Raw genomic sequence first — 22,526 nt, forward strand, 5'->3', positions numbered from 1 at the left:
CATGTGTGTGTGTGTGTGTGTGTGTGTGTGTTTACAGCATGGTGATTCATTTGACACTAACTCTCAAATGAAGACGTCAGGAAAAAATCAGCTGATTTGAGGGAAAGCTGAGGGCAAGACACTATTACAGGCAGATGGGAATTTGTAGTGTAAAAATAATTAAATGGTTAAAAAAAAATCTAAATAAATAAAATAAAAATAAATCTGGTCATTATTGTTGTATGCAAAATAAAATATTTAAAATATATAAATATTAAAATATTATTTTTTTATTTTTATTTTAGAGTGAAATATTCCCCAGGTTTTTCTTGATAGGCTTGACAAGATTCGCCCAGATAGTTAAGGCCTGGACACACCAAGCCGACTTCAAAGAACTAGCGGCGATGAAAGCCGACGGTGTTGTCGCCTCGCGTCGGCAGCGTCGAACCAAAAAGCTGCGCTCGAACACACCGCACAGACTACAGCCGACGGCAAAATAAAGCCGCGTATTAGAATGATTGGGAAAGATCACGTAACATTTAAACAGCCTTCTGTCTTTACCGCCTTCATTTACGTGCTTGTTTTCATCACTTTCGCTTTAATTCTCGGGCACTGACTCGTTCGCTAAACTGAACATCCAATCAGAGCTCTCACTCGCGCCGACAGTCCCGACGGCCCCGACGCCGATTCAACATGTTGAATCGGACAAACTGCCGCCAACGTGAGCCCGACGAGAGCCGACGAGTGGAACACCAAACAAACTAGCCCGACCATCGCTCGCCAACGGCCCACCGTCGGCTTGGTGTGTCCTGGCCTTTATATTTTGCTGGAAGCTGGGAATTTGAGTATGTAGTGTAAAAAATTAAATTTTCTGTAAAGTGGTTAAAGTAAAAAAAAAAAAATGTAGGTAGAGACTTGATTTTATTCATTGGGACTTGGATTAGATTGTCAAAGTGAGTGTTACATAGGAAATTTTGTAGTTAATTGGACTGTTTCCTTCATACAACATTATTGAAATCACCACTGTCCAAGCTATAAAAGGCAATCAAATTTTAAAAACCAATAAGTAAAATGATGAAAAATTATCTTTCTTTTATTTGATAAAAGTATGTATTTAGAAAGTAATCCATATTAATTCAAAATAATCAAAAGCACCCTTGAAACAGTCTGCTCATGTTATTTTCAATGCTTTTCAAAAATGCACGTAGAAATGTTTTGCTGTCATCATTCTTGGAATCCTCATTCAGCACTTTTGGTAACACGATCAGTTCTTTAGCAGACGCTCAGACAGCGTATGAAAAGACCATGGCTTTGCTTTGTAAACAACACCTGCACTTAACCAACCACCACCAGTCATGGAGTCGGCATTATGGCCTTGACTGCATACTGTGGCCTCATTTGAACACTTAAGCCAAAACTTCACTTTTCTGAGCCAGTTTTGCAGTTACATTTAACACTGTTTAATAATATGAACGTTTACTGTTTAAACACATTATATTTATTGATTTATTAGTCAGGCTTGCTCACAGACATGGTTATGCTTTTATTCTTGTTTAACCTTGATTTGTTCATGGTGGATTGCAGAAATCTAACCTAAGTAGCTTTGTATTATATATGTACATAATTCCTAGCTTACTGTGTCTTCCTGGACGTTGCGTAACTCTACGATTTGTCAGTTCTCTGATGAAATTGCATGGCACAAGAAGACTGTTGCACATTTGCTTGTCTACTGCTTTTTTCCGTCATATCTGAGGAAAATTTTAGCACTGGAGCTGAGCTCAAACTCATGTGTGTGTTTGGTTGAAGTAAACTTAACAAATCTCACATTATGTGCTTGTGCATTTACAGATTGGAAGTGCAGCGGAGGAGCCGAGAGTGCTGTGTATAGTGCAGGACACCACCAATGCCAAGACCGTCAATGAGAGGCTGACGCTCAACCTGCCCGCCTCCACCACCGTCAACAAACTCTACGAGGATGTGGCTCACAAGGCTGGATATGTGAACGGCACTTTCTGCCTGGCGTGGGCTAACACTGGCAACATGGTGAGAGTCCTTCCTTAAAACACGCCAAAACTCTAGTTCGATTACTCCAAAACATGTCATCTTTCACCGCAAAAATCAAAAGAAAAAATGATTTTTATTGTGCATAAAGAAAATGTAATGTATGTAATGTTTTCAGAATTAATATAGCCATAATGTGTTAATATACATATATTTATTAACACTACCATTCAAAATGTTAATGTCGGTAAGATTTTGTATGTTTTTAAAAGAATTTTCTAATGTTCACCTAGGCTGCATTTATTTGATCAAAAAAAGTAAATATACAACAGCAGGGATCAACGCTAAGGATTTTGAACCACTGGCCGGTCGGCCAAAATCACATATAAAATAACATCTGCATATTCTTCACTCTGTGTTGCACCTTGATTTTTCATAGCCATTTGAAGTTACAGGCAACCACTGCATTTTAATCATGAATTGAAAAAAAGTGCAATGTTTGATTTATATTAGACTGTATAGTTTCAAAATCTGAAGCAAAAACAGAATAACCTGCCTTAAGCTTTGTGAAATTATGCTACATAAAACATCTGTATGAAACAGAAACAGCAGGTGGGCTGAATGAGACGCAGATTCACTCTCTGACAGCAGGCGGCGCTTATGGTACAGTAATACAGCGTTTCCTTGGTTACTGCTGTAAACACAGCAGCGCTGCGGGTATTAACACTAATTTAAATGCATCATACAGAGACAAAATGAAAAGAAAACGCCATTTCTGAATACAGTCAGTTCCGTTCCCCTCAGAAACACATTCATATAAAATTCAATGTTTGGATTTTCTTCCTATATTTCACGCATCGTGAACAGTGATCTTGGCCTGCTACAGTAGGCTATTTTCTCCTCTTTGTGTCCGTCTTCAGCATCTCTGGCCTCTGTTAGTGGCCGTTTACAGACTAAGTACAATAATAGCGTAATATTTCCACACAAATGGCCATTGGGAAAATGATTGCAGTGCAGTTTGTGTGCAAGCATGGAACAGAAGATAGTCTGAAATAAATCAAAAAATGTCCGGTAGATCGGTGCATCTGTACTCCAGTGTATAAATTCAATATAGATTAATCATTGTTAAAGCTACAAAGTTACTTGCCAGGACGGGTATTTTGACATACTTTTGTATGTATTTGCCCGTTCAGGCGGCTCGCACGTGTCAGAGACGCGGCTGTCTGTGCGCGCGCTGTTCACACAGAACACATCGCGCGAGTACTGAAACGAGTTGTCTTTCGCGCCCAAATGCTTTTTAATCGCTTGAATTTTTAAATTAACAAGTCTTAAAAACACATGCAAATGATAAAATGTCGTGATGACGCTGCAGTGGCCCGATCGGGCAATTGACAAATCTGACAAAATTGAAGTGTACGATCACACCGGTGTGATTAGAACGTTCAGCACGTCACATGATCAACTGCTTACACAGCGCTTGGCATATTTCAGTTTCAGACATTTAAATACACGCAAGTATTAGCAAAATATACATTTGAAGATAGTTTGTTAAATACACACTGATGTATAGTGAAGTGGCAATAGCGATCCTTACAAATATAATTTGATGACATGTTTTATTGATATGATTTAAGTTTAATATAAGTTTACTCTATTCTTGTTCATATTTGAGAATCCGAATATCAGAAATTTCATAATATAATTAACACGACGTTTACATCACTCATTCACAGCTATTGTGTGTGCGGTGTGTAACATGACAAGCCTGACGTGTCGCCATGGAAACAATAAGGCAATGCATTCTAAAATAAAGGTCGCCTAAAGAAAACTCACGCTGGGGGCTCAGCTAGAATATTTTAAACTGATGTGTGAAAGGGTTAAGAAACAATTCAGTAATCTTTGTTTTATTTACAACTTCACCCAAGTAGTAATAATTAATGAATATGCTCTGCTTATGAGTTAATAATTCACATATACTAGAGGTTTGAATTGTTTGGTGTACTGGAGATCTGCGTTGGTTTTTGAAACTTAACCCGACCACTACTGTAAGGCCAAACCCAAGCTGAAATTGCTCCCAATAGCTTGTTGAGTTCTGGTTACTTAAAGCTAGAATACATTAAATTACTTTTAAAATCGTAACAGATAATAAAACAATTACGCTAAACAACTGAGGATCACACAATAACAGACGTACAAGTTGATCCGAACACGACAAACTCAGAAACATGCTACTCATTGCTTGGAGACATATTACAAATGAAAACAATGCGTCTTAAAATCGACTCAAAATATCATACATGTTTGATCTCCTCTGCCTGGATAAGAGTCAGAGTCTGAAGCTTAAAAACCAGAGTCTGTGCCCATCGCACACTGCACGATTTTCTGTGAAATATGTCAACTTTGTACAAAATCTGCAGAGTGACTGTGACTTTTGGCAACTAGCTTCGCCTCATCCAGACTGCAAACAATTTATAATATAATTTATATTAATGATGAGCTTAATGCACACCTGAAGTTACACCGACAGTGACAGAGCCATGTTTTTACCACACCTCTGCAGCGCTATGATTAGATGGAGATGTGTCATGGACTCTGCTCCATTCTCCATCTAATTGTGTGTTAATCCCAGCGCTGACCCAGCACAGAGCCTGTAGCTGCAGGTAACTCTCAGAGTAGGTCAGTGGATTAAGGCCTGTTTCTGCTCTCCCCCTCCAGAGGAACATTAGTACGTCCAGACCTGTTGCTAATTTGCTAGTACATGTTGTCCCTCAGGTAGCACAGGCTTTTCTTTCACACTAACTGAATGCTGGGATGAGATGTGGGTTATCTGCAGTACATCAGGTTGATTATTTTCTCTCTGAAGGTCTTTTGAGACATTTTGCAGTATTTCTGCATGGTTGGACTTGCTCTTTGCATTGTTCCAGACAGCATTATGTCTCACATTGTCATTTGTTGTACTGATTGTTTTTCACTACCTCTCTTTCTTCATCCATGCTAATTTCTCTTTTTTCCCCTTCTGTCTCAACTCTACACCTGAAGGCTCCTCTGGACCAGGCCAGTGAGATGTCCCTGGTGTTGTCCGGTTTTGAGGCGGGGAAAAGAAATTTCCTGCAGCTTACGGACAAGGACGGGGAGCAGCCTCAGATCGCTTCAGTGAGTCACTATATCAGCAGTTTAACTGGGTTAAAAAAATAAAATAAAAGAAACAAATATTCATAAAAATAAAAAAAATCAATCTTTCATTTGTTCTATCACTCATTTGTTCATTCGTTCTATCAGTCTTTCGTTCATTTCATCTGTTGTTTGTTCTGTCATTTGTTGTCTATTATTTGTTTGTTCGTTTGCTAATTCCATCTGTCTTTATGTCTATCTATCTAGCTATCGTTCTGTCTATCTATCGTTTTGTAGTTCTATCTATATAGTTCTTTTTAACTAATGTTCTATCTATAATCTATCTATAGTTTTATTTGTTTAATGTTCTGTCTGTCTTATCTATCTATCTATCTATCTGTTTTTCTCACTACCCATCATTCTATCATTCTGTCATTCTATCTGTATTTCTGTCGCTCTATCTGTATAGTTCTAATTATTTAATGACCCATCTATTATCTAATCATTGTCTCGTTCTCTCATTCTATCATCTTTATTTATATATTAGACAAAAATGCAAAGAAAGTTTAAGTAAGGGGTAAAATCTGTTTATATATAATTCATTCTATCATTAATTCATTCTGTTTGTCTTTCATTCTATCGTCTTTATTTATGTATTTATATTGCACAAAAGTGCAAAGAATGAAGGACGGGGAGCAGCCTCAGATCGCTTCAGTGAGTCACTATATCAGCAGTTTAACTGGGTTAAAAAAATAAAATAAAAGAAACAAATATTCATAAAAATAAAAAAAATCAATCTTTCATTTGTTCTATCACTCATTTGTTCATTCGTTCTATCAGTCTTTCGTTCATTTCATCTGTTGTTGTTTCTGTCTGTTGTCTGTTCTGTCACTTGTTGTCTATTATTTGTTTGTTCGTTTGCTAATTCCATCTGTCTTTATGTCTATCTATCTAGCTATCATTCTGTCTATCTATCGTTTTGTAGTTCTATCTATATAGTTCTTTTTAACTAATGTTCTATCTATAATCTATCTATAGTTTTATTTGTTTAATGTTCTGTCTGTCTTATCTATCTATCTATCTATCTGTTTTTCTCACTACCCATCATTCTATCATTCTGTCATTCTATCTGTATTTCTGTCGCTCTATCTGTATAGTTCTAATTATTTAATGACCCATCTATTATCTAATCATTGTCTCGTTCTCTCATTCTATCATCTTTATTTATATATTAGACAAAAATGCAAAGAAAGTTTAAGTAAGGGGTAAAATCTGTTTATATATAATTCATTCTATCATTAATTCATTCTGTTTGTCTTTCATTCTATCGTCTTTATTTATGTATTTATATTGCACAAAAGTGCAAAGAATGCTTCAAGTGGGGGGAAGAAATTTGGACTTGAACTTAGTTTCACATCTTCATTCCCACTGTTTATGGAATCCAGTTTAGGTTGTTACCTTGTGGGTTCCTGACCTATTTATTTCCAGTAGAAATTAAGGATACCACATAATATGAATGCAATATCATAAGAAAAAGAATTTTGATAAAAGAATGAGTGTTAACTTGATATCCTTGAGGGATGGGATCTTAATTGTGTCAGGCATACTAGATGGTGAACATTGTGTGTTTAGCATTATTCATGTGTAACTCTCTTACAGGATGAATCTGGCACAGCGGACAGCAGTGGTCTTGAAGACAGCTCTCAGGATCGCTTCATTGGACCCTTACCGCGGGACGGAACTGTGGGCTGTAGCAGTGACTATAGCAGCCCCAGTTACTCGTACTCCTCCATACTTAACAAATCAGACACAGGTATCCCTCCTTTAACATGCATTGGTCATGAAGAACATGCCAACTTTGCCACATAGATTTATTTGTCTTGTGTCCTCTGTTTTCAAGGTTATGTTGGTTTGGTCAACCAAGCAATGACCTGTTACCTGAACAGCCTCCTGCAGACCCTGTTCATGACCCCTGAGTTCAGGAATGCACTCTACAAGTAAGTAGTCTGAGTGTCAGGTTTATTGGGATAACTTGAACAAGATTTAAGCAACATGCAGCAAGAGTGCCTGCAACCATTAATGCAAAAATGTATTAAATCAGTTTTGAACAGATAAATTCAGAAACTCTAATGCCATTTTTGGGATTGGAATTTACATCAAATACATTATTAAAACATCTTAATGCTCTCATGCTTACAAAGTTCAAGATAAGGAGGGATTGTGAAACTGACTTAATGACACTGAATTTAAGAATCTTTCTAGCCAAATAAAAAGTGCATTAAAATGTTGCCTAATTTTATTTTTGTTTACAAAATCATTGATATTTTGAGCATATTAAAAATTTGCCTAGCCCTAACGATTACTACATAATAAAAAATAATTGCATTCATGTGGTTAATTTGAATTTTCCATTTTATTGTCATTATTATTATTGTTCAACAGTTTTGGGGAGTGTTGTTGTAAATTAGTTACTTGTTTTAGTTACTTTTCTAGAAAATGCTCAGAACAGAGTCACTTTTATCTTGCAGGCCTTTTATATTTTTATAAACATTGGAATTGTTTTTTAGTGTGTGCTGCCTCCATTATTGTACGTTCTTCAACTGTTACCTCCAACACTGTTTTTAATCTTTCTACACCAGCTGGGAGTTTGAGGAGTCTGAGGAGGATCCGGTCAACAGTATTCCGTACCAGCTTCAGAGGCTGTTTGTGCTTCTGCAGACCAGTAAGAAGCGCGCCATCGAGACCACAGACGTGACCCGCAGCTTTGGCTGGGACAGCAGTGAGGGTACAAGGCGTCACTTAATGACCCTTTGGGAAACTTTACCCACATTAGCATTGCTGTTATCAGATAGCAGGAGGAGTCTTGATTACTGTGAAACTCTTTACCTTGTTTGTTTTGCAGCCTGGCAGCAGCACGACGTCCAGGAGCTTTGCAGAGTCATGTTTGATGCACTAGAGCAGAAGTGGAAACAGACCGAGCAGGTATGTGATGCAAGCCCCGCCTCCTCATAACATGATGCTAATCCACAACCAGTGAGATCTGTAGACTAGGACACAAGTCCCAGTGTTGAGTAAAATAAGAAGAATTTTTATAGGCAGTTCGAAGCTTTTTCTGATAGAGTTTTGTGTAAACAGCATCTTAGTCTGGGCTGGTGGGTTGGGTCAGGGGCCACGCACTGAAGAGGTTTGCATTTTTCTACACTCAGCTCATTGTTCTCTTCTAAGCTGGGGCTGTAAGACTTTGGGGTAGAAAAAAAAATTCAAATCCTGTTTGTGTGCCAGTAAGTCAGCAAAACTTGTTGTTCAGCTGAACACATGTCTCAACTTCTTGTTTGGGATTTCTCTTTGAGTTTATAGAGGGGTCCAAAGGTTAAGGCCGTGACTAGCGGCAATGAAAGCTGACTGTGGTATCGCCTGCATCTGGGACAAAAAGTTGTGCTTAATATATGACAAAGACTAAACCCAGCCAACAGCCAACTGCCCTGTATAAGAGGAAATAACTCTTCATACCAGCAGGTGGCAGTATTCTGGATACATCAATAAAAAAGGGAAACCGGAACTAAGACTGCATATATGTAAACTGTAAACAAGCAGCTTTTGCTTATAATTTTCGATTATGAATCATGCTTATTCAATTGGCCTTCACTTTTATTCAGACGGTCTTGTTATGATGTTTGTGTGTTGGAATGCTCAGATAAAGCCCGGGGCACACCAAGCCGACTTCAAAGAACTAGCTGCAATGAAAGCCGACAGTATTGTTGCTTTGCATCGGTTTCGTCTGGACTAAAAACACTGCACAGACTACAACCGACTGCAAACTAGCATGTGCGTTCTGTGCCTGCATGAGAGGAATTAAAGGAATGTTCACCCAAAAATGAAAATTAGCCCATGAATTACTCAGCCTCAAAGCATCCTAGGTGTATATGACTTTCTTCTTTCAGACGAATCCAGTCGGGAGTTATATTAAAAATTGTCTTTGATCTTCCAAGCTGTTTAATGGCAGTCAGCGGCGCTGTCCAAGCTTTGTAATGGCAGGAAATGGGGATTTTGAAGCCCCAAAAAAGTGCATAAATCCATCATAAAAAGTACTCCACATGGCTCCGAAGCAATGCATTTGTGTAAGAAAAATAACCATATTTAAAACGTAATAATCAATTTAATCTAGCTTGCGCTCACTGTTGAACACGGAAGCAACTCCGGGCGGATGACGTAGGACGTCGACGTTGTGCATGCGCCGCTCAGAAGTGACGAACGCGGAAGCGCAGGGGAGAGATCAAAACAAAACACCGGTCACTTATTAGAAGTACAAAACGAGGATTTGTAAAGAAAAATGTCAGAGGATTTCGATATAAGCCAAGAGGAGACTGGTTTTCCTTTGCTAAAGTAAGGAAACTTTGCTTCCTTTGATCCTGTTAACAAACGTTGGTTTTCACGAGACCCATTGGCGCATGCGCAACGGCGACATCTTACGGCATCCTCCCGGAGCTGCTTCCGTGTACAACTGTTGGCGCAAGCTAGATTAAAGAGATTATTACATTTTGAATATGGATATTTTTCTTACAAAAACGCATCGATTCGCTACCGGAGGCTTTTGTTCACCCCCCGGAGCCATGTGAGGCACTTTTTATTATGGATGGATGCGCTTTATTTCACTTCTTTTGAACTGATGAACTGCAACACCTGCTGACTGCCATTAAACAGCTTGGAAGATCAAAGACAATTTTTAATATAACTCCGATTGGATTCATCTGAAAGAAGGAAGTCATATACGCCTAGGATGACTTGAGGGCGAGTAAATAATGGGCTAATTTTCATTCACCTAAATTTTGCTAATAATGTCATCTATAATAGGAAAACAAAAGTTCTAATTGAATGAAATTTTTCCTTTTATAAATGGTCTCAGACTTTTAGACCAACTGTAAGTGTCATTCTAAATGTATGGGTGTTTACTGAACAGTTTTTTTTGTGATTAGTGGTGTATGCAAAGTATTTTGATGTACTGTCTTTTGTTTTGTTTTTTTCCAGGCTGACCTGATCAACCAGCTTTACCAGGGCAAACTGAAAGACTATGTGCGTTGTTTGGAGTGTGGCTATGAGAGCTGGAGGATTGACACGTACTTAGACATCCCTCTGGTCATCAGGCCCTTCGGGGCCAGCCAGGCTTTTGGCAGCGTGGTGCGTCCGGCTGTCATTATGATCATTTTGTGTAGCTGTTGCAGTATAGCTAACTAGCAGATGCAGTATTAAGCCATTTTTAAGCTTTTAAAGTTTTTTTTTTTAAATTGTAATTGATTTATATGCCCACAGAATTCACAGTTTGTTGATTTTATTACTGTTTGAAATTGAAATATGACTGCTATATGCTGAGCTACTATTGTACATTGGTCTTAAAAAAAAGAAAGAGTCCATAGCCAGTCAGAAAATATTTATAAGTGATTGTCATCCAAAGTGCTAAATAGTGTTATTTTAAATTATTTATATAGTATTAAGCTATCTGTTTATATTTTGAATTATTTATTTGTTTCCGTTTTAATTTTATATGATTCTGTCATTTTTATTAGTTTTTGTTTTAAACATTTCTGTTTAGTTTTAATTTATTTTTATTTCAGTTTTACTAGTTTTAGTACCTAAACTTTTTTTGTAGCCAAGGCAGTTTAACCTAACATTTAGATTTTTGATCAGTTTTTCATCTGATGTTTTATTTTTTATTTCAGTTAATGAAAACGGTGGTTAATAGTTTTAGTTAACGATGACAGCACTGGTGCTAAATGTCAAATGCAATGTCCAAATGAAGTGGAGCAAAAAACGGCACTTAGTCTGAAACCATTGTCTAAATAGTTCTTTGGTGGCGAACTCATTGAACTTTTGATCGACATGTTTGTCCTCGTCCACTGATTTTATGTCGAACAGGAAGAAGCCCTGCAAGCCTTCATCCAGCCTGAGACTCTCGACGGTCCCAACCAATACTTCTGCGAGCGCTGCAAAAAGAAATGTGACGCCCGCAAGGTGATTCAGATCGCAGACGATGATTGTGAAGTCCTGTACCACATTTCAGTTTCTGATGCGGTGCTTTTTTTGTCTCCAGGGCTTGAGATTCCTCCATTTCCCATATCTGCTGACTCTGCAGCTGAAACGCTTCGACTTTGATTACACCACTATGCACCGCATTAAACTCAATGACCGCATGACCTTCCCAGAGGAGCTGGACATGAGCCCCTTCATCGATGTTGAGGACGAGGTAAGATGCAGCTTTATGCTCTCTTTTCTTTGAGTGCTCGTATCCTTATTGAGTCCATAATTAATGAACTGTGATCTCATCTGCCCTATTTACACATCTGCCTTATTGAGTATTAAACTGCTAGCTCCTGTTAGGAGCACCCCATTATTATCATCAGTTAGAATACTGTGCTAAAGGACATCATTATCGATTGAAAAGTTACATTAATAAATTTAGCAGGCAGATATTCACACTGATTTATTGGGTAGGTAGGGAGGTAGCTAGAGCAGACCGCAACACACAAATAATATGAGTCACAGCCTAATAATGCAATAGTATGTTCAGTATTATGATTTTTCAATAAATGTCGCCTACTAATTCTGACATTTAGGCACTTTAGAAAATGTGTTTTAATATATTTGTATGAAATATAGGTTTGTTAAATCTAGGGTATTTTAGTAATTTTAAGATAAATAACAACATTCTGTGCTTACGAATTGCAAAGAGGTGGTTGTTTTGCATCAAGGTGGACACAGTTCTGTTCATAACAGTAGACCTGCTGGTGATAAGGTGACGGGTACAAGGAAAAAAAAGGATGAGACCGAGATATTGGGGAAAATGAAGAAAAGGGAAGTGAAGGTGCAGTTCAAGAGACAACCTTTAATTATTTTCCACGGCCCCAGACTAAGGATTTAGACATTTTTATGTGATGGCCATATAAATAATAGGGTTGTCTGTGGTTTTTAGAATTTGCTGTAGGTGTTTAGGATGGCTTATATGAATGTGAGATTTCCCAGCCTGAAATTGCGTCCCAGTCCGGCCCTGTACGGAGTGGAGGGGAAGAGGGGAGACAGATAGCATAACATAGTCCTCGGATTCAGCCAGTTTTATTTCACTCTCATTGAGTTAAAAGCATTAAAGATTTCCCAAATGCACGCTGCAATTCACTATTACATGCAACAAAATGAATGTAGATTTTAAATGGTTTTGTAAGCTCACTCACTGTACATTACACAAACAAACACATACGCTGTGACCGCTATAATTTAATTCACAGCCATTTGCATTTGTACTCCGCATTGGAAATATATGTGAGCATGCTGTTGCATATTTAAATACTTTTAAGGCTTATTTATATAAGCTGTTTAAATGGTTATATCAATGAGCTGTAAGGACCGGCTTCTCATAGCATAAGAACATGCAGTCTCATGAATAACTGTGACACCGATGCGTCATCAAAGTACTACAGTCATTTGCCACGTCACTACCTGTGATGTCAGCACAATGTTGATTTTAAACCTGGAAGACAAAAAAAAATAGCTCAGAATTAACCAGTTTTCTCCTACTAACAGAACATAGTCCTTTATGATGTGCAACACAAACAGTTTTGTTAAAATAGTTTAGTATGACCCTTTAAAAGTTGGATTGCATACACTCACATAAAGCGATATATACTATATAGCAAGTCTCAACTGCCTGGTATCTTAATTTTGTCAAAAAATGTAACTTTTATCGCCCAGCTCTGTATATAAAGTTGGATATATAAGTATGTCCAGCTTTATTTGCATACATACAGAATACTCATGGTGGGATGTAGTGTATAGAATATCTCAACTGCTTGATTGCGCTTATCGTCACAAAATGTAATCTATATTATCACCCAGCTCTGATCTGCTAAATGTGACTTGAAGATATTGAGATATTAAAAACATTAACATCATGGTTTTCTGTAAAGCTGCTTTGAAACAATGTGTATTGTAAAAAACACTACTAATAAACTTGACTTGATCTCAACATTTGGCAACAGACTGATGAGGGCAGCAAGTTTTATAAGAGTCACATTTCTCATTTCTAATTATTTGATTCTGTTTAAAAGAATCATTATAGAAAACTTGAATCATTAAAAAATTGTTTACGTTTCTTATGATTCTTATCCCTAGCCGAGAACAGACTTAGTGTAATAAGCTAGTTTAAGATGATTTTTTTTTAGCATCTTATACTGTGAGCATTGCTTTTTTAAGAATGCTTGTCAAGATCAAATAGTTCAGTTCTTTTGCAGTCTGCCCATTGTTTTTGTACACAAAAAGACATTTCCTGTGTGAATGCTCCCTAATGCACGTGTCTAATAGTCTTATTGTTCAGTGCTTCCTTAGGCCAGTAGGTCACCACTGATTAGTGGGTTTCGAAAGCATGTAGTTTTGAACATCACACATAATTTTGATGCATTAATTAATTACATGTTTTGACTCTGCAGAAATCACCTCAGACAGAGAGCTGCACTGACAGTGGGGCGGAGAATGAAGGAAGCTGCCACAGTGACCAGATGAGCAATGATTTCTCCACGGATGATGCCGTGGACGAGGGCATCTGTCTGGATAACACCAGCAGCACAGAGCGGGTGCTCAAACCAAAGGTCACCTCATGTCCTCTCTGAACCCAAACGCTGAAGACGTATTGAACTATAGAAGATGAAAGATGAATGAACATGCTTTTTCTTGTCTCCTTTATAGAGCTCCTTGACCTTTGAACTCTTCTCAGTCATGGTGCATTCTGGGAGTGCTGCAGGTGGGCACTACTACGCCTGCATCAAGTCCTTCAGTGACAGCCAATGGTACAGCTTCAATGACCAGCACGTCAGCAAGGTCAGCCAGCTACCATCAGTCTTAAAGGAATATTTCACACCGAAAGGAAAATATTGGGTCTCATTCACTAATAATTGTGTGGATTATTCATATACATATATACACACACACACACGCACACACACACACACAGAGGAGAACTTTTCACGAAAAAGAAGAAAGTATTATAATGTTTGCCTTTCTATTACTAATAATATAAAAGCTGTCATTACAAGACTTTTTGTATACATTTTAATTCTTTTGTTTAACCGTTCTATCTGATTATTAGACAGACTTTTATCTGTATTTAGACAGAACTGTTAACGACAACAGCGAACAAGAGGGAGAATGTGAGCACTGTGTGCCCAGGCGCTGCCGTTCTCAGCGCCGTCAAAATAAAAGTCCCGCCTCGAACACAACGGCCAAACAGGAAAACTTATCGGCCAATGCCGATATTTTAAACAAAGGTCAAATATCGGCCGATATATTGGCCTTGGCGATATATCGGTCGACCACTAGTTAGAATACTGTGCTAAAGGACATCATTGTCGATTGAAAAGTTACATTAATAAATTTAGCAGGCAGATATTCACACTGATTTATTGGGTAGGTAGGGAGGTAGCTGAGCAGACAGCAACACACAAATAATATGAGTCACAGCCTAATAATGCAGCCTAATACACACACACACACACACAGAGGAGAACTTTTCACGAAAAAATCAACAGATTTGTTAACGTAATTCTAACGTTAATGAATTTAAATTGTTCTAAATAAGCAACCACGTGCCCGAGGTTAGTCATTTGCCTAAAACACACCCAAGTCATCTCTATTTAAGGGCATTTCGTACAATCTTTCAACTATGCATTACTTTTCTTTATTTGTGTCCCTTTTGCTGCTTGACAATGTAAATTTATTCTAAATTTTTGTTTGTACAGAAAGAGAATAGTACAGGGTTGGAGGGTTGTAATACAGGGTTGTAATTTGTGTTGTCACCATCATGTGTGCATTCCAGATCACGCAGGATGACATCCGGAAGACATATGGCGGATCCTCAGGGAGCAGAGGCTATTACTCCAGTGCCTTTGCCAGGTGTGTGAAGCCTCCTTACATTTGTGATCTCTGAGATGCCATATAAGACCATTGTAAAACGCATTATAATGTAAAGTATGCTATAATGCCCATTTTGATAAAATCTTCTACTTTTACGCCCCAACAGCTCTACAAATGCATATATGCTCATGTACAGACTAAAAGACCCCTCCAGGAATGCAAGTAAGAAGTGGAAATTTACATGGATTGGATGTTGTTAATGAATTAATTTTCTCAGTATCAGAAAACATTCCCAGTGATCTCGGTCCCTCTCTGAGATTCTGGAATGTAATAGACTCTGTGTGTGTTTGCAGAATTCCTGGAAGTGGAGGACTTCCCAGAGCACATAAAGAGACTGATGCAGCGAGAGAAAGAGTCTGAAGAACAGGAGAAGAGGCAAAGAGAGATTGAGCGCAACACATGCAAGGTAAACTGCATGAAGAGATTTGGACTCTGTTCCAAACCCTAATGAGCTGCCTACATAGACAGCATTTTAGGCATTACAGGTGCACTTTTAATGCAAAAGCTGTTCCAAGCAGTGCGCAACAGAATTTGACCTAAATTAGGTATAATTTAAGGCAACATTACATGTGTTAAGCCACAAAAATTTGATGGTGGTTAGGGTCAAAGGAAATACAGATAAAAATTTTGTACTGTAAAAAGTATTTTTCTAAGTTGTAAATAAGACATATTGGAGTATGTTTTACAGGAAAATCCTGACTTTGTGTGGTGCGCTTTATTGACCATTATGAGGTTTCTTGATGTTTAGGTTGATGCCTTAAAAGACCTGTGTAGACAGAGTCTGTGTTTAGAATAGAGCCTTATTATTCTGTCATATTCCATTAGATCAAGCTATTCTGCATGCATCCAGTGAAAATGATGATGGTGGAGAATAAGCTAGAGGTTCACAAGGACAAAACTCTCGGAGAAGCAACAGAAATGGCATACAAGGTGAGTAGGGCCAGTGCAAAATAAAGTTATATTTCACCTCTGCATCAGATTGCCTAAGTGTCTCTTAATTTATCACTGATTGTTTCCTTGTGTTTGTCTGGGTGCATTGTGTGATTGTCCTCTGGGTGATCAGCTGATGGATCTTGAGGGAGTGGTGCCACTGGACTGCTGTCGATTGGTCAAATATGATGAATTTCACGAATATCTAGAACGTTCGTATGAAGGGGAGGAAGACATGCCTATGGGTCTGCTGCTCGGCGGGGTGAAATCTTCATACATGTTTGACCTGCTCCTGGAGATCCGCAGGCCTGACCAAGTGTTCCAGCCCTACAAACCTGGAGGTATCTACTGAGCAGAACGTTTGCAATATACTCTTACTTAAAGTATGCAATCAAGATACCCCAAAAAAAAAAAAACATAAATACATAATTATTTTGCTGTCCTTTGATTTCTACAGTTCTCATTATGGTTGACCAAATATCCTTTCAAAATGGCCTAACCGTAAACTGCTGACTATGTTTGTGTGTTCATTGCAGAGGTGATGGTGAAGGTCCATGTGGTGGATCTGAAGAGTGAGTCTATTGCTGCTCCAGTCAGTGTCAGGGCTTATCTCAACCAGACTATTACAGAGTTCAAGCAACTCATTGCACAGGTACAGAATCTCAGTTTTTGAGTGAATACACTGCTCTGTTATTCTATAAAGGGCAATGTCCATGAATAGGGTTAAAAATTGTCCCATTATTCTTTTTCTTTTTTTTATGCATCGAGCGCCCAAGTCCAATGTCCTTTAGAGAAAAAACAATTAGATATGGTAGATAAACTATTATCTAACTCTTAATTTCTAAAGTCCCACCTTAAAATAACCATACAGCAGTGTCACAATTTTTACATATGTAAAAGTGATATTACAAGTCTTTTTTTTTTTTTGCATTACCAAAGATGACCTTTTCTTCACTTACAGGCAAAATCTGAAAGCCTTGACTTTTTTTTTTTTTTTTTTGTACTTTCTTGTATGTTTTTCAAATATTTTATTTACATTTTCATGTATATTTGGAATGCTTATTTAATTTTAAATTAATATTTATCTTAATTGTATAGTGTTTTTTTTATACTTTAAAAACACATGCCAAATATATATATTTTAGGGTGTTTCAAGCACTGTTTTGTTCCCTATTTGTGGAAAGTGTCAAAGACTGTTGAAACAGATGTCTGCTTCCATCTCACGTCTGGTCACCTTGTGTATTTTCAGGCCACGGGGCTTTGTGCGGAGACGATGCGTGTCGTCTTAGAGCGCTGCTATAATGACCTTCGGCTTCTTTACGTGCCCAACAAGACTCTGAAAGCAGAGGGTTTCTTCAGGAGTAACAAGGTTAACTTGCATAACACTTACTTTAAATGCTCTTTTCTAAAACTTAGTGAGCTGCCTCACTGTATACATGGTCAGCTGCCTCCTGACCAAAGGAGAACATGGCTGGTTTTGAAATGTTCTTTGTAAACAGTTTATAAACAACTATCATGCATGGCATACAATTCTCACTCCTCCAATAAGGTATACAAGAGATGTAACTATCCCTCTTATTATATACTCTTAGTGCAAAATACATGACACTCAAAAATATTTGCTAAAATAGTTTTTATAATTTTGAAACATTTTTTGATTTTTTTCAGAGCCCATTGCAGTGCATTCTGTTATTGAATATATATGCAATCCATTACAAAAAAATTTGTATACTTTGTTCATTTTAAGTAAAAATCAGTGTACTAGTGGTATACATGTAATAGTACTATTTCAGTTTTGCTTTAAGAGTAGTTTAACAGTAGTAGAGTTGAAATGCACAACTAGTTTACAAGTTTTATCAAACTTACAGTTTATTTACTAGCTATATGCATAACGTTTACTTATTATTTTATGAAAGTATACTTTGAAGTGTACTCTCAATTAAACTAAAAGTCAAATAGTTTTTATACTGAAATTATACTTCTAAGTTTTCTTTAAGTGAGCTTAAGTTCTGCCTTATATATTGCCAATTTTTAGCGATCTTTAGCTGACCTACTTTTTGAAATGGCCTCCAGATCGTGAGCATGCCTGTGTCTTACAATTCTGTTCCAAAACCTGGAGAAAGTTTAACAAGTGTTTAAGATCCTTCTTGAAAGAGAGATTTTTGCTTCATTGTCCCTTAATTTTGCCTGTTTCTATAAGATGCTCTTGTTTATGCTCAGGTTTTCGTGGAGAGCTCAGACTCAACGGATCATCAGGCCGTTTTCACTGACTCTGTTTTGTGGAAGCTCCTGGATCGGCACGGGAACACAATCAGACTGTTTGTCTCCTTGCCCGAGCAGTCGCCAGGCTCTTTGGCCAATAGAACTAGTTGCCCCAAAGCTAACGCTGACTCTGAGGACTCTTTGGAGGGGGCAGAGGGCAGCAGGAAGTCAGTGGAGGCCATTCTTGAAGAGAGCACAGAGAAGCTGAAGAACCTTTCTTTACAACAACAGCAGCAGCAGCAGCAGCAATCCTCCAGCACCAGTGACAGTCAGAAGAGCTCAGAACACAGCGACTTCGAGCACATTGAGTCACCAGCACAGGAGCCGGATGCTGCCTCGCAGTCTTCCCAGATGGAGAACTGCACACGGGCCGCCTCAGACACGGAGAACCAGTTCCCCTCTGAGGAGCGCTCTGACTCAGACGCCAATAACGACCGCAGCACCAGCTCGGTGGACAGTGACATCCTGAGCTCCAGCCACAGCAGCGACACGCTGTGTAACGCCGACAGCGGCCCGCTCCCGCTGGCTAACGGCCTCGACTCGCACAGCATCACCAGCAGCCGGCGCTCCAAAGCACACGAGGGGAAGAAGGAAACGTGGGACACGGCGGAGGAGGACTCTGGCACGGACAGCGAGTACGATGAGAACGGCAAGAGAAAAGCTGACTCCCAGTACCTGTACTTCAAAGCAGAGCCATACTCTCAGGAGGACGGATCTGGAGAAGGACAGAAATGTAAAGTCTCTCTGATTGATTATTGTTTTATTTAGGAGATCTTAGTCAGGGTAAATGTGGAATGAAAACAAGGAGAGTGGCATTTGAAATGAATACTTGCCAAGTACCAAATTTAAACTGAGTAACACTGGTCCATTATAGGGCTGCCCTATATATTGAACTAAAATCGTTATTGCGGTATGGTTTAATGCAAAAATAATTTTGTTAAAGCTGTGATTTAAATGAACACAGTGCATTTTTCATTAAATCACATCCTTTGCAATTTGACTGTCACGTTAAGGTATGTTACAATAATAATTTTGTTTATATATCGTGTATATAATGCAGCGCATATTTTTATTCTTTAGCAAACGGTCAATATAAAAGCTTGACAGTTTTATGTTAAAATTTTATGTTAAACAGTCGTTAAAATTTTGAATGATGAAAATATTAGTTTTGTCATTTTATAGTGTACTATAAAATACAATTGTTTAATTAACATTTTATAAATACATTTCCAATAGTACATTTTTCAAGTTCATCCCAAATCAAAGGATATGCACTCAAAAAAAAAAATTAGTTTTATTTTCTATGCAGATTCTCCCCAACAAAATCACCTCAATCTTTCTAGATTGATTCGTTTTTTTTTTCTCCAAATATAACCTTTCAAGTCAATAGATGAAACTTGCTGTATTTTATCATATATGTGAACCTGGACCACAAAACCAGTCATAAGGGTCAATTTTTCAAAATTGAGATTTATACATCTTATACAAGCTTATACATAAATAAGCTTTCCATTGATGTATGGTTTGTTATGATAGGACAATATTTGACCGAGATACAACTATTTGAAAATCTGGAATCTGAGGGTGCAAACAAATCAAAATATTGAGAAAATCGCCTTTAAAGTTGTCCAAATGAAGTTCTTAGCAATGCATATTGCTAATCAAAAAATTTAGTTTTAATATATTCACAGTAGGAAATTTACAAAATATTGTCATGGAAAATTATCTTTACTTAATATCCTAATGATTTTTGGCATAAAAGAAAAATCGATAATTTTGACCCATACAATATATTTTTAGCTATTGCTACAAATATACCCCAGCGACTTAAGACTGGTTTTGTGGTCCAGGGTCACATATAGTACAGAAAAACTAAATATTGCAATGCCAGTTTTGTTTCCAATATTGTACAGCCTTAGTCCATTGGATGGTAACATTTTTAAAAACTACAAGATTATGGTTTAAATCTAAATCTAAGGATGATTTGACCCCTTTTTTTTTAATCAGATGTTAGTAAAACCATAGAGAATCAAACGTTTAAACTAAAGGCTAACCAAACTAAAGGCCAGTGAACTGTCTTAGACTGGTTTGAGCAAAATTTTTTTTTTTTAGAAATTTGGATGGGAAGCCAAAAAAATAAAGTAATTCCTGAACTCCATTTGTTGAAACATTCATTATTCTGATCCAACAAAGAAAAATAAGGAACAGAAACTAGTTGATGTTTTTGTGTCAGGTGTCTCAGAGAACTGATCCGTATATGATAGCTGAATGACAGTCTGCGTTGTTGACTACACATATGTAGTGGAAAAGCAGCTAAATAGTACCCTTGACAAAACCCCTGATTAAAAAAAAAAAAGCAAAATTTAATTCTGAAATATCAGCCATGTATTTCTGTTGAAAAAATTACATGAAAGTTAGTAATATGATGACTGTTTCAGGTTTACTTGTCCATGTTGACAAGAGGATCACACTGGCAGCATTCAAACAGAATCTAGAGCCATTTGTTGGAGTCCCCTCCACTCAGTTTAAGGTCTTCCGGGTTTATGCCAACAACCAGGAGTTTGAGAGTGTGCGGCTTAATGAGACGCTCTCTTCTTTCTCTGATGACAACAAGGTGAGATTCTGTCTTTACTTTCTCCTATCCTAGCTTAATATACAATATCAACTATGCTTGGTTATTCTTGCAAATCCATTTAGCGCCACTAAAGGAGCATAAATGACACACTGCATTTTTATATGCACTGCTGCTCTGCCGTTGAACAGATCACGATTCGATTGGGACGTGCACTGAAGAAAGGAGAATACAGGGTGAAGGTGTACCAGCTGCTAGTCAATGATCCAGAGGTGAGAGACAAAAATTTTAAAAATGGAGGTGCATTTAGTTAATTCTGCAGTGGAATGAGTTTTCTGAAATTTACCAAAAAAGATGTTTGTGCACATGTAACATGTATTTTGTTTTGACAGCCCTGTAAGTTCCTTTTGGACACTGTGTTCGCTAAGGGAATGACTGTTCGACAGTCTAAGGAGGAGTTGCTGCCTCAACTCAAAGACCAGTGCAAACTGGACCTCAGTATAGATAGGTAAGCCCATATCAAACATTTTAGATTTTTCCTTCTAAAGGCCCTGAAATACTTAAAGCGATTTTATCGCTCTTTGCAACAAAAATGACAACCATGAGACGTCAGAAGTTAAAAGCATCTGATCACAGCGATGTGGATATGTTTACCCGAGCTCTGCAATTTGGCACTCCAGTCGAGTCACGTCATGTTTATTTATATGGCACTTCATACAATAGATTGCTTTAAAGCAGGGGTAATCATTTTGAGTTCTGAGAGGTCCGGTCTCTAAATTTCATTCCCAGCAATGCTTGTTTCAAATAGTTATACATTTCGATCTGGGTACCATTAGTTAGGCCTGTTGCAATAATCAATATATCGACTTATTGCGCAATATATGTACATGACCTCAATAATTTTTGGTGACGCAATATATAGCCCATTATATTTACTTAAAAATTAATGTCACCATGTTTTGTACATTCCACTTGCTCCTGTGTCTTTTGCAGCTTCTTGTACATAATGTAGATTAGTCATGAGGTGCTAGTTCAAATTTTAAAAATGCTTCTACAAAAAAGTTTAATCTGCAGATATGGTTTTGTTTAGGGATCTGTGCCTTTGTGCATACGGACTTCTAAGTAGTGATTGTGTTTTTCAGCAATAGTGTGCACCCTTCATTTACAGAGAAAAGAAGGTCAGGGGAAAATCTGTAGATGGAAAAATCTCCATACAAGTTTTTTTTTTTGCATTTTTCTTTTTTTCTACTTGTTACTTTGCACTTTTTGTTAGAAAATGTTTATTTACTATTTATTCAGGTTTTTTAAGGTATCTAATATTTTGATATTTAATTTCCATGATCTAAATATTCTTAAAAATAACATTTTTGTTGTCATTTGGAAGTGTGTAGGCCTTCTTGCATTATTATGCTGTTACATTATGATTATATATTCAGTGGCATAAAATGGTCTTTAAAATGACAATAATATCGCTTATCGCAATTATTTCTGGGGCAATATATCGCATAACAAAAAGTTGTTATCGTGACAGGCCTACCATTAGTACTTCGTAAAAAGGAAAAGAAAAAAAATCCAAAACACTCCAAATGTCCTCAATGAAGATATTGGGCCCTGACAGCCAAAGCAATGATGTCTAAAAAAAAATTCCAAGCTGGGGTCCATAACTGGACTATTTGAGGACCCCTGCTTTAAAACAAGCATCTTTATAGTATTTATTAAA

The 22,526-nt window shown here is 37.6% G+C and overlaps 1 protein-coding gene across 4 annotated transcripts in view; it reads left to right on the forward strand.

Moving 5' to 3' along the window:
• The window catches only part of usp47 (ubiquitin specific peptidase 47), a 44,582-nt gene that overhangs the window by 14,838 nt on the left and 7,218 nt on the right, over positions 1-22,526 (forward strand). For 3 of the 4 annotated variants that reach the window (XR_001638653.1, XM_016540816.1, XM_016540815.1), the window contains exons 2-23: positions 1,828-2,022; positions 5,020-5,133; positions 6,751-6,904; positions 6,992-7,088; positions 7,731-7,876; positions 7,994-8,073; positions 10,117-10,266; positions 11,002-11,097; positions 11,177-11,329; positions 13,563-13,721; positions 13,819-13,950; positions 14,945-15,021; positions 15,149-15,204; positions 15,336-15,448; positions 15,868-15,972; positions 16,106-16,313; positions 16,509-16,624; positions 17,222-17,341; positions 18,193-18,967; positions 20,673-20,848; positions 20,998-21,078; positions 21,199-21,314. Coding sequence is in view for 3 of the 4 variants with exons in the window: in XM_016540816.1 (XP_016396302.1) it covers positions 1,828-2,022; positions 5,020-5,133; positions 6,751-6,904; positions 6,992-7,088; positions 7,731-7,876; positions 7,994-8,073; positions 10,117-10,266; positions 11,002-11,097; positions 11,177-11,329; positions 13,563-13,721; positions 13,819-13,950; positions 14,945-15,021; positions 15,149-15,204; positions 15,336-15,448; positions 15,868-15,972; positions 16,106-16,313; positions 16,509-16,624; positions 17,222-17,341; positions 18,193-18,967; positions 20,673-20,848; positions 20,998-21,078; positions 21,199-21,314 (3,419 nt within the window). In the remaining variant the exon portion in view is untranslated. Of the gene's footprint in view, positions 1-1,827; positions 2,023-4,763; positions 4,822-5,019; positions 5,134-6,750; positions 6,905-6,991; positions 7,089-7,730; positions 7,877-7,993; positions 8,074-10,116; positions 10,267-11,001; positions 11,098-11,176; positions 11,330-13,562; positions 13,722-13,818; positions 13,951-14,944; positions 15,022-15,148; positions 15,205-15,335; positions 15,449-15,867; positions 15,973-16,105; positions 16,314-16,508; positions 16,625-17,221; positions 17,342-18,192; positions 18,968-20,672; positions 20,849-20,997; positions 21,079-21,198; positions 21,315-22,526 lie in introns of those variants that run through there. The other variant, XM_016540817.1, reaches the window with a different exon arrangement.

The sequence above is a fragment of the Sinocyclocheilus rhinocerous genome, unplaced genomic scaffold, assembly GCF_001515625.1.
Source record: "Sinocyclocheilus rhinocerous isolate Xijiao unplaced genomic scaffold, SAMN03320098_v1.1 scaffold878, whole genome shotgun sequence".
NCBI lineage: Eukaryota > Metazoa > Chordata > Actinopteri > Cypriniformes > Cyprinidae > Sinocyclocheilus > Sinocyclocheilus rhinocerous.